This window comes from Aphis gossypii, chromosome 2, assembly GCF_020184175.1.
Source record: "Aphis gossypii isolate Hap1 chromosome 2, ASM2018417v2, whole genome shotgun sequence".
Classification (NCBI taxonomy): Eukaryota; Metazoa; Arthropoda; class Insecta; order Hemiptera; family Aphididae; genus Aphis; species Aphis gossypii.
In genome coordinates, this window is record NC_065531.1 from 47,727,928 (window position 1) to 47,745,141 (window position 17,214).

At 25.0% G+C, this 17,214-nt stretch overlaps 1 protein-coding gene across 4 annotated transcripts; it reads left to right on the forward strand.

Moving 5' to 3' along the window:
- Positions 1-277: 277 nt before the first annotated feature.
- On the forward strand, positions 278-16,677 carry LOC114132545 (uncharacterized). Of its 4 annotated transcripts, none has more exons than XM_050202414.1 (10): positions 278-383; positions 6,457-6,594; positions 7,936-8,092; positions 8,722-8,805; positions 10,310-10,398; positions 11,191-11,376; positions 13,243-13,436; positions 13,841-13,977; positions 14,400-14,524; positions 16,404-16,677. In XM_050202414.1, exons 2-10 carry the CDS (start codon positions 6,583-6,585, stop codon positions 16,593-16,595), a joined length of 1,176 nt encoding a protein of 391 aa, XP_050058371.1. In that variant the 5' UTR covers positions 278-383; positions 6,457-6,582; the 3' UTR covers positions 16,596-16,677. The 4 variants fall into 4 exon arrangements, with proteins under 4 accessions (XP_050058371.1, XP_050058372.1, XP_027853830.2 ...); XM_027998029.2 differs by lacking the exon at positions 278-383 and adding an exon at positions 5,658-5,807 and having other exon boundaries at positions 6,459-6,594; XM_050202415.1 differs by lacking the exon at positions 6,457-6,594 and having other exon boundaries at positions 299-383; positions 7,934-8,092.
- The last annotated feature ends 537 nt before the right edge of the window (positions 16,678-17,214 follow it).

Here is a 17,214-nt window from a genome sequence, read left to right on the forward strand (position 1 = left end):
AAATAGCTGGTGATATATGACTGTGTAGTAGGAACTTATGTAGAAACATATTGTAAAAAGTATAGTGTATAAACATAACTATACGTAACACGTATACTTACCAACTGGCAACTATACGTATTTTGAACAAATGACAGCAATCTAATATTATTATTTATTGTTAATGTGTCTACTGTCTGACAAGTATCAACGTAGGGGAGATATACGAGGGCAATAACCAGTATTTAAATACCTAAGGCTATTTCGTTTTAATTATGCGTCTACTGAATCCATTCACATTTTTAATGTAGTGAAGTAGGTAGGCACATTGTATACATGGTGCTCACGTTGTTAAGAGAGATTCTGCACGGGTTTTAAAACAATTGGAGTCTAAAATAAAATACAGATATGTACGTAATATTATATTGTACGACCTTTTATCCAGTTTGTACTAAACCGTCTTAACATTGCAATTTATATGAGATATTATGACGTATAGAATCTAGTTAATAATTGCCAATTGGTACTCTTGAAAATTTCTGGTATTTTTCAAAATAGTCAGGAAAAAAATAGAGATTTTCTTACAGATTTGTTTTTTTACAATCAACTGATTTTTTGTTGTTGTTATTGTTGTAATTTAAAAATTAACAAACACGTATAAGGATTTGAAATTTTTATTTAATATTCATTTTAGCAATTTTTAACATGACATAGTCTGTAAAATATTTTGTCTCTATTTATGATAATTGGAGATATCTAATATGTTCAATACCTTAAAATTATTATTATCGATTTATGTATGATAAAATTTTTATTTTTGAGTAAAAAAGTTTGAAATTTTATTATAAAATTTTTCATAAGTTTTCATAAGTTTTTCATACCCAAAATAATGATAATCAAATATTTATAGTCAAACATTTTTTTTATAAACATATATAAGCTTTAAAATTGAAACTTTTACGAAATCAAACTCACGAACTTTTACAAACTATTTTGTAGTTAAAAATGTTTAACATTTTTAGTTTTAACCCTTAAAATTAAAAATCAAGTCGTATAGACAGCAAAAAAAAAAAAAAAAATCAAAGTTTAAATTTTGAACATATTGAATATTCCAAAGAATAATAGCGTTTTATTTACTTGCATTTTTAATTATTAAAACAATTTTTACTGTAGAAATACTCAATACATTCTATACACATGTTAACATTTTTAATATACCTACTTTTATTATTTTTATATTATTTAAAAACATTTGAAATTTTCAAATTCTTTTTAGTCTTATAACATATTAAAACGATCAAAATCCTTAAAAAATTTCATTCAATTTCCCACAAAATCGTATAGATATTTTTAAATAATTAAAAACACATATACCCAAGGACCAATTTTTATTTTTAAAACATATTAACTTACTTGTTGAGTTACTTCATTTTTTCATTAGACCCAACTTCGAAACTCAACAAAAAATACGAAATGAAATCTGTAATTGGATCCCACAGTACCAATGATTTATTAAACAATGCCTAGAATTTGGTCTATCGATACTTTTTTATCGGATTCTAATGCTACAGTGTTACTAGATAATTTTGATAATACCACAGATTATATCAATAATATAATATACTATATTATATAATCTGTGATAATACTACCTATATTAGAAGCCAGGATATAATAGTTATTAATTAGTTTTTCGTGATGATTTTTTTTCTATTAAGTTTTTTTATATGCATTCTCAACTATTACCAAGTTAATTATGTTTTATCAATATTTGTGAGTAGATAGATACATAATAAATTGTAATAATATTATATAAAATAAATAATATCATGTGTATGTTGTATCAATAACAAGAAATTTCATCATTTGTTTCATCTTTTTGTCTGTAAATTCCTTACCTACATTATAAGAGTCATTTTTTATGTATTATATTTAAATTCAAATGTATAAATTTTGTTTTCAATTGGTTTTATAAGGTAAATGAGCTTGTTACATGCTGATTTTATTATAAATATATTTAAAAAAAAGTAAGATCCAATATTGAATCTTACTTATAAATATCCTTACACTTGAGTAGTCAAATTTAGGTCTCAAGTAAACAGTAAAACAAAACATTATTTAGTAAATACTAAATAACGCCCATACGTCCATAAGATTTACATTTAGATCTTACTGTTAATTAATTAAAAATATAATTAACAGTACCTATATATGATATATGTTAAGACATATGGAAAAAAATTAAAAGAATTTTTTTCAAAGCCTTTTTAAACAAACTACCAATATTTCACTTTGTGTGAAAACACATTATAATATAATACGTAATAATATTAACATTTGATTAATAGTTCAAATATTTCTGTTTTTCTTATTTTTTTTTTACAATTATTGAAAAAAAGTACTAGACATTTTGTACTATTGTCCTTTCTTAGTACTAACTAAATTTACTTTGCTTCCTTGCAGAATAGATATTGAAATTGTAAATCTATACATTTTTACTGCTCCAAAAGGCGATGAGGGTTATAGACACTTAAAAAACATATATTATTGTAAAATCATTGGTTAATCATCGCCCAGAATTAAAATTGACAAAAATTTGTGTTTCATAAATTTTCCTATTTTTTAAAATATTATATCGTGCCTATCATAAATATTTGAAGTAGTAAAAGTACATTCATTTTCAACTTCATATATTTTTATGTAATTCCAAAAATTGCCCACATAAAACCCATTAGTATAAGTAATGGATTAATTTATATTTAATTGATAGTTAAAAGAGAAGTATACCTTGTCACGATGTTCTAAATGTAATAAGTATGGGAGAAAGCAACCTAATTTCCATGAGTAGTTGGTAGTCAATATTCTATACTATTATACTCGTACATATGTATAGGAACAAATAATTTCTATAAACGTCGATATGAAAAGGTTAGAAAAAATATTTTTCTTTGGTAATTATTATTTTAATTAACTAAATTCTTTATGATAAATATATCATATATATAATATAAAAACTTATAAAATAGTTATTCTATTGAAGTTTTAGATTCTGAATGAATGATGAGTGTATTTTATTTTACAATGATGTGTGTGTGTGTCTGTGTATAGCAAAACTTGTTGATATAATGCTTTAATTTCCAACTATAATGTTATAGAGATCAAAAGTAAACATTTTTCAACAATTTTCAAAAAAATGAGAAAAACAAAAAAAAAGTGATGAAAAAACGGAAAGTATTACGCAAAACCAGTTTTCGACCAAATCAATTTGTTAATATGGTTGTAACTCAAAAAATAATCACTGTAAATACCTATTTTAAATGTTTACCAAATGTTTATATTAGTGTTGTTTATATACAGTAAAATTTTCAAAATATTTGAAATGTTTTTTTGAAGTGTCGATAAAAAATTTTGGGTATCCAAAAAACATAAATTTAATACAAGGTTTCTTAGGAGTTGTTCTTATTGTAAGTATTAAGCGTTTATAGTTTAAATTTTTACAAAACACGTCAAAATCGCGAAAATTTGAAAATAATTTTGTAGTTAAAAATCTTAAAAATGTTTGTGTTTATATCTAAGGTTAAAAAATTCAACACTAAATTTTCCTTTAAATAGATTTAAAGAAAACTCGAAGCATCATTATAGGAAAAATTTTAAGTGCGTTTGAATTTTATATTTTTACAAAATATTACATAACGATAATGATTTATCCTTAAACTATTTTCAATATTTATTATTATTCAAAAATTTTAAGTTGTAGATACTTGAAAATTTCACCAGCTATTTGAATTGGCATTTTCTTTACATGATTCATTTTTCTCAAAGTTTTCGCTTATTTTAAGGATATTTATAGGCATTTAAAATAATCGTTTTTGTTTAGTTTTTTTTTTTATAAATACAGATAAAATTTTTTGACTGAGTCAAAATACTTAAAAATTTAAAACAAAGTTCCTCATAAGTTAATCTTATAATGATTTAAAAATTATAAAAATACATCGGCATAATTTTTTTTTTATTAACATTTGAAGTTCAAGTATTGACAAAAATTCATCAAAATCATGAATATTTGCAAATTATTTTGTAGGTACATAATTCATAAAATTTTTTGTATAAGTAGCTTAGAGTTGAAAATTTAATTAAAGATTTTTCATAAATTTAGCTTACAATAATTATAAAAGAACTTAAATGTTGGTGTATTCAGGCCACTAAAACATAAACCACCTTTTTCACCAACTACTGAAAATTAGATCCTAGGCTGACAATTGATCTCTGTTCAGAAACGTTTTTCGTAAACAATGATACCTATTATTGGATTCAAATTTAATACATCCATTATAGTGACCTACTATACAGCAGAGCGTAACTCACTTGACTAGTGACCACTCTTATTTTTTTCTGAAAATTTTTCAGTCTGTTAATTATGCATTTTTTTGTTTTCACATATCACATTCGCCATCATTCGTTTTATCGTTCGATAAACAGTTTGTACAATAAAAAACAAATGTATAGTTAATAGATGTTTACATTTTAATATTTATAAAAACTCCTGATTATTTATTATTTGATAAGATATTATATTACTTCTTAAAACGTATTATTTTAGATAATAAAAATTATATCTTTAACTCAGCATTAATCGAATATTAATTTATCTGATAAAATTGAATATACATTTATTAATTATCATTTATTATTATTTATTGATTAGCTATTAGCATAAGGAAAAATATTTTTAATTATCTACTCTTTAGTACTTAATTATTAGTATATTTTTATTTATATAATACCCTGATTAAAATAATATTTGACAAAAAATGAATAGGAATTACACAAAATGGGTACCTAAAATTAATCTTTGCTTCACATCAAAAATAAGTTCAATATGTCACTGGTTTGACCTACCATATTGGTATTACTGATAAGTAAATACAAAGTAAATTACCATAATAACAGTTTAAATATATAATAAGATATCCTTAGAAATACAAGCTGACAGACTATCTCCACTCATAATAATTTTTTATAGTATAAGTACTCAATGACGAAGTACACCAATACTTATTAGTTATTATTCACCAAAGCGAGTTCCCAGTTTTTTAATTGTCATAAATAGATTATATAATTCATGAAAATATATAATACTTAACTCTATAATACTCTCAAAGAAAAAAGTATTAATTTATGCTCTAAGCGACTACCTACTATTATTATCAGGGATAAGATGTTATAGCGCTTAAAAAGTATACATGTGCAGTAAAAATGAAAAATATTTGCATAAAAATACATGTTATCGTATTTAACTGTAGATGTAGATACATGACATCGGTTTTAAAGGAAATTGTGATTTGTATTCATACTTGTAATGAAATGATAAAAAGTAATAAATATTTCAAATAAAATATTTAATATATATGTATGTAAGTATACATAGTTATCGAAGGAACAGCCATATAAATATAAGGATTATTAATTACCAACTTAATCTTTTACTTAATTTAACTTAATTAAATTATACCCACTATTATTTTAATTGATGAAATGTTATATGGCGGTTTTAAATTATTATTAAAGTGACCGGAGATAATAGAAACGCATTTATAATATACGCACATCGACAATTGTAAAATCACATTGTCATAATTCAATTCAGTTTTTTAGCTTAGTTTATAGATATTAAATAAAATATATTTTTTAAGCATATTTGTTTTAAATCTGGAGGAATTTTTATTAGTACAACTAAAATATTATAATATATTGACTACTGATTATGTTCGTGACGTAATATGATTTTTTTTGTTTGTGTATGGAAAAATGGTACAACGTAATAAGCTGTAAGTAATGATGCAAATAATTAAAATATTGTATAAGTTTTAAAAACGCATTGTTTATGGACTTATAGTACTAATCACAAAATATAAGTAGATAAAAAACAAAAACATAATATAACCTACACATGAAGGTATAAGAGTAAAAAAAGGGTATCTTCATAATTATTTAAGGTATAGGTAATACATTTGTCACAATTTTAAGTGAATTTTATATATATATTTATATTAAATTCATATGTAAAAGTCAGTTTTTAGTAATTCATTTATAAGTTACTACCGACTTGTAGATCATTTAATCATATTAATACAAACACCTACAGATCTATTTAAATTTAGAACACTATTAATGTAAATTATAATTAGCTGCAAACTACAGCCTATAGTTAAAACGATTGTAAGTTTTAATTCCTTCTATTTTTCTACATATTTAGTATAAAAACTAAATTGTTTTTTGTTTTTTTATTATTATTTCTGATCCTGAAAGGTCGCAAATCGCAATTAATTATATTCTCAAAACAACAGTATAAGATAAATTATTAGATATTAAATTATTTTATTTTTATACAGTTTTAAATACATTTATTTTTATATTGGTATCTATTGTAGTACTGGCAATTTAAAAATGTTTTAAAAATGTTTTTTTTAATGTTCTAGAAGTGTCAAGTAAAAGTGATTATAATCGAAACTTCAGAAGTAGTTAGTATAGTTAAAAATATTATATACTACTATCTATAAAAAAAATAATTTCTAAATAGTCAATATATCAAGTCAATCGAAAATGACTGAAAAGGTTAGTAAAATGTTATTTTTTTAGTAATTGTTACTTTACTTAACTAAATTATTTATTAAAATAATAAAATAACATATTTAATAGTTATTCTATTCAAGTTCTCCAATCGGAAAATTCATGAATCATGTACTTTTTATGTTTCACATCATCACATTCACGTATTATTGATATACTTATGAACAAATTGTGCAATAAAAAAATTAAAATTAAAATTAAAATTGCTTATAAAAACGTCTGCAATGATATCTACCTATGTTATGATAACATCTATTGTTTCATACAACGTTTTGTTTTAGAAAATAAAAAAAAAAATCTATATTTCTTAGATAGTAAATGAATTGGTCATCTAGAATTTATTAATTATCATTTATTATTATCTGATAATCTAATTATCTTGATCGTTAGATAAAGGTGCTTTGAATTATTTGTTATTATTACAGAAATTAGTTAATTGTCTGTCCCCGGGGTCAGATTAGTCTTAATCCGAGCTTGCAGTAATACGAAATTAAATTGTTAAAGATTTAGTTTACGTAACCGCTACAATAATTAAAAAATAAAAATATTGAATTTACTAATATGAAGTATAAACTAGGTATAGAAACTAATTTCAATAAATTATAAGCTGATAAAAATCCTTTGGCTTCCATAATATAATATAATAATTTCATCATTAAATAATCACAATTTAGATAAAAATAATATTAAAAAACATAATAATTATTTTGTTTAATATATTGATATAATAAAAAACAACTAACCTGGATCGTTGTTATACCTTTAAGGCTTTAAATATATTATTTAATATTTACAATTAATGAAATGATCACGTGAGAGAAAATGTATGCAACGTGATGTATGTAGTATGTATAGAAATATAATTGTGTGTACAGATCGTGCCTTTTATGTACCTAGACGACCTCCGAAATTTGACGAAACATAAGTAAATGTAATACCAATAATATTTCGGTCCCTCTTAAACATTAACTATTGTTTTTTTTTTCATTTTTATTTATTTATTAGTCATATTGTGAGTACCCCAATGAGATAACAATAATTTTTTTCAACAATTTGGGATCAAACTCCTTATTCCCACCTGATTTGAATTTCACATAATATTAACCTAATATGATTAATAGCTTGTTTACGACCTGCATAAAAGGTTTAGACACGCCTATAAATATATGAAAACGATAACGAACTCGTTTTTCGTTATATATTCCTATAAATATATCAGTTAACACAATACCTAGCACAGTTGATGGTTTTAACTGAAAATAAAAAGTACTGTACCCTGAAATTTTAATTGTAATAATAATCAGAAAAAACATGTACTCGTTTAAGACTTTAAAGCTGGTGCCGTCCGACAATAATTTGCTGAAGAGTGAAGTGATCGACTTGAGAAGCGATACAGTAACAAAACCAGATATCCACATGCGTCAAGCAATGTTCGACGCCGAAGTCGGTGACGACGGTTATAGCGAGGATCCCACCATAAATCGTAAGATTTTAAGCTTAGCTCTTAATATATTTTATGATAATACAGTAAAATTATGTTTTATTTATAATTATTATTATTTTGTTTTAAATTATTTAACTATTTGATTATTTGAAGGTACATAATATAATAGTTATAATTGTAGATTTATTTAAATAAGTACCTACATACATTTTAATTATATTTCACGATTGAATTCTTCAAAATCATTGGATAAAATTACGTAGGAAATTTCTATACATATAACACAATCAAATAAGCACTTTAAAAGATTTTCTTTTCAGCGAAATTACCAAGTATGTATACCTATCTAAGAGTTTACTGTTTTTATATAAGTAGCTATTCAGTAAATATTAAAAAGACAACTTTATGTGGTACTTCAGTTTTATCGTAGATTTTATTTAACCTTTGTGATTTAGATCATTAGTTTTTTAATTTTGTTACACTCCGTCTATGTAATTAAGGGAGGGAGCCTATATATACTTTGTGAATAACTTGCTACATATTTTAAGTTAAAATTTAAATGTATAAGTTATTACAAAAAAATAGCAATTTCCCTCTCTCATAAAACATTTTCAATTATTACATCACTTTTAAGCTACATTGTTTAATTATTATTATTATTATTTTAGTTTTAGAAGAAAAATCATCACAATTATTTGAAAAGGAAGCGGCAATATTTTTACCAAGCGGACTCATGGGAAATTTGATTGCAAGTAATTAAAACATTTTGTAATATACCTAATTTATAAAATTAAGTAAAAAAAAATAAATATCTTTTAAATTTAATTCTGTAGCATTCGATAATTTAAAAATCATAGTTGGAGTAATTTTAGATTCAAAGTTAATTTTATCAAATTTTACTTAACGTCTAGCATTTTTTTTTTTTAATGAGCAAAATATTTAGATTTTAAAATAATTGAATAGTTGATTCACTACTATGCACATATCAAAGTTAATTCATTAAACGATTTGAAGAACGTGTATTATTATTCAATTCAATCAATTAGGCAAGTTATTTTTTTACCAACATTTAACTATATGTGAAAGTGATTAACGTTTAAATACAAATTATTCAAATATCTTTATAAATAGGTACGTTTTAAGCTATTAATTTTTTTTTTAACCGATTAGTCTTATGGTTAGCTAATTAACCAATATCAAATATATTATATAGATAACATTAAATGTATAAATTTTATACTACATTATAAATGTTTAATATATACATCCATAATTTATATTTATTATGTAACGATTATAATATCAACTGCTATAAACATCGGCGTGCGCAGATTTATCAGTTTATCAGTTCTAATATACTACAATTTAAAACCATTAGACTTTTTAAGTAAATGTGATTTTAATATAGATGTAACAAAAAAAAAAATACAAGTTATAATTCATTACCACACATAATTTCCGAGAGAATAGTCGTGGTGGGTTAAAATACAATAAAAAAGTAAAATTAAATGAATAATATTGTTATCAATAATAGATAATCATAAGTAAAACATTTAACGATTGGTTTTTCAGTACACAATTTATCACAATCATTAACTCATAACAATTTTTATCATATAATACTACCCACTACACGACTATATGTTTATAAGTTCAACTATATAAGGACTTTTAACAATAGAGCGCACAAAGTGAATTATCCTAATTTTTTGAATTCGCTTTAAAAATATAATCTAAAATTGATTTTGGTAATCAAGGTAAATGTATTGTAATTAGTAAGTACATGGACAATTTAATTGAGACATTGCCACATTGGGAACTTCGTCATGCGCCTATAGGAACACTCTACACGTCCTGTGCGTATGCCTATATGCTATCTGGTTATAATTCGTTGGTTATTTGAATTTATAATAATTAGGTAACAACTTACTATTACATTTAATTCATCAGTATACATTAAATTTGATGAAATTGTTTAAAATTTAAAATCTATAAGCTTTTAATTCAATTTTAACTTTTAAATTTGAATCGAGGAATTTTTTTGTTCAATACTAAAATATAAATGCACTACTTTTGAAATTTCTGAATACTTCTCAAGGATTTATACAATTTAATAGCTATCCATTATTTTTTCCTATTAATGAAGCAAATGGTTTTAAGTATTTATACTACTTTAGAATTTAATATTTGATCTATAATATTATATATAGTTAATATTCCAATGTTATTTTTAAAATTTATAATGACGATTTCCAGTGATGGTTCATTCAAAACAACGCGGAGGTGAAATAATAGTAGGCCATAAAAGTCATATTTTGCTGTGGGAACAATGTGGAGCTTCACAGGTTATAATACATACTATTTATTTATGCATGAATATTTTAAAATTGATATATATTTATAAATTTTTAATTAAGAAGTTTAGAAGTATACTATAAATTATATAGTTTATACTGTAATAAGTGTAATAGTTAAAACATGATAACCGTATTGTAATAATGAAATGACAAGCTTGAACATTTAATTAAAAAATCAATCTATAAGTGGTACTTATTTAAGGTGTTGAGTATATTGTATATACTAAAGGAGGTCACAATTCTATCTTCTATTTTTCTTTTAAATTTAGTGCGAATTTCTTGAAAGGATTGTAGTTACTAGTTAGTGATAAGTCTAGATGATGAAGATTTATGAAGTCCTAAATATCTGCCCGTGTCACAGTTTGGGTTAGAATATTATTAAAATATACATTTAGACCGTAAATAACATAGCCGTGTAGCCGATGGTAGGAAGAATATATCTGAAGCTTATATATCATAAAAATAGTGTCGTGTAAATGCATCAAAAACTTAATAGGAAGGTATATATTAAAAAAACTTATAGATTCTGAGGTACAATATCATTTTCTTTTTAGTTTGGAGTAAACAACATCAAAAATTCTATGAACTAAGTATATTGAGCTTTTTGAGATATGCAAATACAAATTGTACTTAAACGAAAATAAAATTCATGGTATATTTACATTTCATATATTTAAGAATAAATTTTTCACATAGTTATGAGAAAAGGGGTAGTAAAACACTATATTAAGTATTTTTCTAGAACAAAAAAAATATTTAATAGGTAGTTAATTTTAACAGATTGCCGGGTTGCAAATGCGAGAAGTTACGAATTTAAACGATGGTACTCTGGACATGACAGAGTTAATTGGAAAATTACGACCGGAGTTCCCAGACCCTCACGAACCATATACTACACTAGTATGCATTGAAAACACTCACAACTATTGTGGCGGTACTGTATTGCCTATCGAATGGATTGATCAGGTAATTAATAAATTTATAATGCAATAATGATTTAACTTATTATTATTTTTAACACTACTTTAACACTTTTATTATATAGATATGCTTAATGTTTATTTTACATATTCTTACTTATTGACTCTAAAATGTTCAGTAAATCAATCGTTTGACCCTATAAATATATATTTTCAGTATTGCTTAGCTTTTGAAATATACCTAAGTACTGATAATTGCTGTACAAATTACGTGACATTAAATATTCATTATCGTAATTATTAATTTATCAATATAATTAATAAATCATTCATTTTCGTTATGTACAAATAACTGATAATTACATATTTTATTATTTTTACAGCCTTTTAATATTTAGTAAATAATCATGATAATGATTAATTAGAGAATATATTACAGCTTCGAAATAATTGCATTTTCATAATTTCATGGATAATGATATTTCATAGCTAAAAAAAAAGAGTGGTCAAGTGAATAACGCTCTGCTGTATAGTAGGTCACTATAATGGATGTATTAAATTTGAATCCAATGATAGGTATCATTGTTTACGAAAAACGATTCTGAACGTAGATGATTTGTTAGCCTAGGATATAATTTCCAGTGGTTGGTGAAAAGGTGGTTTATGTTATAATGGCCTGAATACACCAACATTTAAGTTCTTTTATAATTATTGTAAGCTAAACTCATGAAAAATCTTTAATTAAATTTTCAACTCTAAGCTACTTATACAAAAAATTTTATAAATTGTATACCCACAAAATAATTTGCAAATATTCATGATTTTGGTCAATACTTATTTGAGCTTTAAACGCTAATAAAAAAAAATTGTGTCGATGTATTCTTATAATTTTCGAATTACAATAAGACTAACTTATGAGGAAATTGTATTACATTTTCAAGTAATTTTACTTTGCCAAAAAATTTTTATCGATATTTATAAAAAAAAAAAAAACTAAAGAAAAACGAATATTTCAAATGCCTATAAATATCCTTAAAATAAGCGAAAACTTTGAAAAAAATTAATCATGTAAAAAAATGCCAATTCAAATAACTGGTGAAATTTTCAAGTATCTACAACTTATACTTTTTGAATAAAAACAAATATAGAAAATAGTTTTAAATATTTACAGTGATTCGTTTTTGAGCTACAGTTACAACTATATAAAAAAATCGATTTTGTCGAAAACTATTTTTGTGTAAAAATTCTCATTTTTCCGTCACTTTTTTTTTGTTTTCTACGATTTTTTTTTGAAAACCGTTAGAACACCTTTAACTTTCGACCTAATGCACCAAGGATATTCACTTTGCTATCAGAAACCACCCCTGAAGTTTGAAATTGAAGCTGCATTATTTCGACAAGTTATGCTATACATAGACATAAAAAAAAACACACACACACATCATTGTAATATCAATACATAAATACACTTATCACTTCGTTCAGAATCTAAAATCAAAAACAATTCTCGACAATATTTAAAATAATACATTTTCTTATCTTTATTATACCTTTACATTTGCATATAATTAATCAAATTACAATAGCTACCCTAACAAAAAACGTCTTGAGGATTAGTTATTTTCAATATATTTCGCGATTATGTTCAAAAGTAATAGCTACAGTTACAAGATTTCTGTTTTTTTTAAAATAAATACTGAACGCGATCTCGTATGACAATTTTAATTAGTGAACTATTTCGCATATTTTATTTATTTAAAAACACTAATAGCCGATAGGTACCCTGCAATAATATCCATATACCTAATATAATATATATAGTGCCTACTACCTAACATACTATATAAAATTTAATAATGTTCGGTCGCCATAATGTAAAATGTAATATGTATGTAATTATTAAACATTTAAGTTGGGAAAACTGACCAAAAAGCGAAACATACCTTTACATATGGATGGAGCTAGAGTGTTTAATGCAGCTGTGAGTCTTGGAGTTCCAGTCAGCCGGATAGTGAAATATTGCGATTCAGTGACGTTTTGCTTGAGCAAAGGTCTAGGTGCACCAATCGGTTCCATTTTAATCGGTGAAAAATCGTTCATTGAAAAGTAATTATGTACCTACTAATACAATACATTTAATAAATATAGTACTCAAATAATACGTACAAAAGTATATATAAATTATAAAGCAACACGAAGAAAAATTAAAATAGGTTTTTTACCTTATATTATTAAAAATATATATATATCATTATTCTACAGTTAAGAAAAAAAAGAGAAATGTTGATTTTTAGTAAAAGTTAAATATTTGTATTATTATAATAGTTGAATAGACACTATAAGTATAGCTGTATACCTACTATATCTACATCTAAATTTGAATTTATATAGTAAAATTGATATCTTATATAAACTTTCGTAAATAACTTATGCGGTCATACCATATAGGTATCAATGGTAAAACGTTAATGATAACAACTAGGTACTAACATATTAATTTCGGCTCACAGGGCTAGACGATTGAGGAAAGTTTTGGGCGGTGCCATGCGACAAGCCGGAATCGTGGCTGCGGCGGGACTGTACGCGTTGGAAAATTGCGTAGAAAGGCTGGCTGACGATCATAGAAACGCGAAGAAAATCGCTGACGGTATACTAAATATGATCACACCGATTAAAATATCATATGTTTTGTAGATATTAAGTTTATCCTTGATGGTCTTAATGGCGTAAATCAGGGGCTTGAGAGGGCTTAGAAGCATCTAAAAGTATTTGAGGTTGCATCAAAAATTAATAATAGGTACACGCAAAATTTCTGCTACCTTATACAATGTAAATGATGTTGTTGTTAATAAAAAAAATGCCTTGTTGTAAAGGTTAAAGGAAAAATCGTGTATAAATTATAAAATATGAAAAATGGCAAGAGTAATTTAATAAAAACGTGATTGAGAATTGAGATTGTAGCGATTGTTTTTTTTTTTAATTTGCTTATTTAAGAACCATTAAAAATTATAATCACGCCACTGATTGATTATGATTAATTATTATCTATTTATGTATTATTACATGCAGCAATCCAAAGGACGGCAAGTCCATACGTGACGGTCAACCCAGGCGCACTCGACACAAACATACTTTTGGTGAACATTAACTCATCTGTAGTCGACGCTAATTACTTCGTTTCCGAGCTGATAAAGGTAGTAAAATCAGTTTGTTTTTAAAAGTAACACCACCGCCGCCTTTTCGATGTATATAGTATGTATGTATGTATTAATTACAAATTCACTCACGTTAGCAAATCATAATAATACACTTTATTAAACACAATCAGTTAATTCAAATTAATTAAACAATAAAAAAAAATGAAAAGTATCATCGGCTAAACCGTCACAACACATCTAACTATTCTTATTTTTGACTCAAAGCAGTCAACGCTAAAACTAAAGGTAAAAATATACTACCTGTCGTTACAGTCTAGCCAATCTCAACATATGTATGTAGGTATGCCTGTAGAACGATATTAATATGATTGTGATATAAATAGGACAGGTAGGCAATTTATAGTATTGGCGCAATACGTCCTGATGACTAACATACAATTAATTTAAATGTTTTAAAAATATCATCATTGTAGTAAAATATAGGAGTATAGGTTCAAAAGTAAGAGTTTCAAGTCGACAAAAATAATAATGTAAAATCATAACAAAGATATTAAAATCGTTTTTCATTTATTCTACAATTAGATAGATACTTATCTGATTTGCTTATTTATTTTTAAGATTTTTGGGTTCCAGTAAAGACTATTTATGAGAATTTTTACATTAAATTGTCAAACCTTATCTATACAAATTGGACATTTTATACATGTTTAACCACAAAATAATTTTCATATTTTCATGATTTGATAATTTTGAACATTTGAATTTAAAACTGCTGTAAAAAAAAAAAGTCGCACCCGCATATTTTTAATTCCTATATAAGATCCACTCATGTAGATTCTTGCATTAAACTATACAGAAAAATTAACTACAGTTAAAAATACATTAATAAACACAATAAACGCGATTAGGTTAAATTGTCAGAACGTAAAAGCAGATTAAACAAATTATTATAAAAATTAACCATCATTATCTATCTATATTTGAAACTCAGAATGTTCATCTACAGTTTTTCTTTCGAGTAATCAAGGTTCTGTGTATTATGAAAATTTAAAGCATTTTTAAATTATTATACATATAGTTTAGAGATGGATGACTGCACCATCCGCTATCCTCTTTAAGACGACCCTATCACCAGTCATAAAGCGGCCGATCGTTAATTTAAATTTGATTAACCTTTCTTAGAATTTATTATCATAAACATCAGTAGTTCTCTTCTCCTCTGAAAAAGTTATCATTTCATAAGCGGAGCTTAATAAATTTAGTTGAGGCGGAAACTCAAACCCCAGATTACTTAATGAAAATAATTATTAAAAACTTCTTATACGTATATGTACCTAATTCCAAATAATCGTATTTTGTAAAAAAAAAAAAAACATTTTTTAGAAATTAACTCATTATAATAACCTAATGCGGCCATTTATCAACTCTCATATCTCGTTGAATAATAATTAATAATTTTTTCCAATTCCGGATTTTTACCTAAATGTTATTCATTAAGTATTCTTTTACTACAATGATAAACCAATAATTTAAAATAAAAAAAAAAGTGTAGTTATATTCTTTAAGTACCTAGTATATTTGTAAATGATACATAACTGTAGATGAATTACTATGGTGTACATTTGGAGGAGGGAACCTAAAAGTAAACTTGGAAGCTTAACTGCCCCTCGGCTCTCATTATGCACACTGCATGACCGTACCACTGCAGTTGTAGTACATATTATACTACATACATATTATATTCATATGGCACTTCAAAAGAAAAATATACTCTTAACATACTTTTATCAAATAAGTTTTATCGTGTAGCAGGTGTAACATATTATGTACCCATACACTTCGTTAACTCAGTATTGGTTTTCGCCTTAATGCTTAAAGTAACACACTATAATATAACCTAATATTCGTTACACAGATAGACCCTGATGAAAACGACAGTCAATCGAACAACAAGATACGATCGACAGCCGTAAGGATATCGGAAATAAACGATGCAAGAGTGAGAGTCGTGACGCACAAGAACATCACCGACGAAGATGTGGACATGGCTATTGAAAAAATTAAGTACGTCATTGGAAAAATCGACACGTACATCAGTAACCGATAATTCATCTGCCGACTTGCCGTTATTAAAATGCACTTTGTACATAACATATTTTATTTATATATATATTTAAATTTAAATACTATCGATATTGTAAATTGTAATGTGATGTAAATATTCAATTATTACGTCATCAAGTGAACAAAATAACCCTAATAACAATACTTTTCAAATTTCCGAGAAATCGGAATAAGTGACCGGTTTTATTATAATAATAAAAAAATCCGGGAAGTCGCACTGCTGTATAGCAGATTAGTGTAAGTATATCATCATAGTGTTTCCGGAATAGATGTGTTTAATTTGAATTTAATAATCGTGATAAATCTTTGTAGCATACAAAAAATAATTCTTACTCGTGTATGCTGTAGTCTATATAAAATAAAATATCTTCCTAATGCGAAGTGTCAATTAAAATCAGTGGTATTTTCGTGAAAAATTTTAGTTCCTACAATGAATAATTTTTATAATACAACAAAATAACAAAAATTCTACTACGAATAGATCCTTAAATTTCCATTTGAATACTCAACTTTGGTGAAATTTAATGGATACATACCTATATGTACATTTTTTTTTTAATTTAAGTCAAAAAAAGATACCTATATAATTTTTTCTAGCATCA

Bases quoted from the DNA above. Each gene is read 5' to 3' on its own strand.
- LOC114132545 (XM_027998027.2), top strand. From the start codon at position 7,921: ATGTACTCGTTTAAGACTTTAAAGCTGGTGCCGTCCGACAATAATTTG. The intron at 10,399-11,190 runs GTTATAATACAT...TAATTTTAACAG, and splicing joins AACAATGTGGAGCTTCACAG to ATTGCCGGGTTGCAAATGCG. The intron at 14,525-16,403 runs GTAGTAAAATCA...TTCGTTACACAG, and splicing joins TCGTTTCCGAGCTGATAAAG to ATAGACCCTGATGAAAACGA.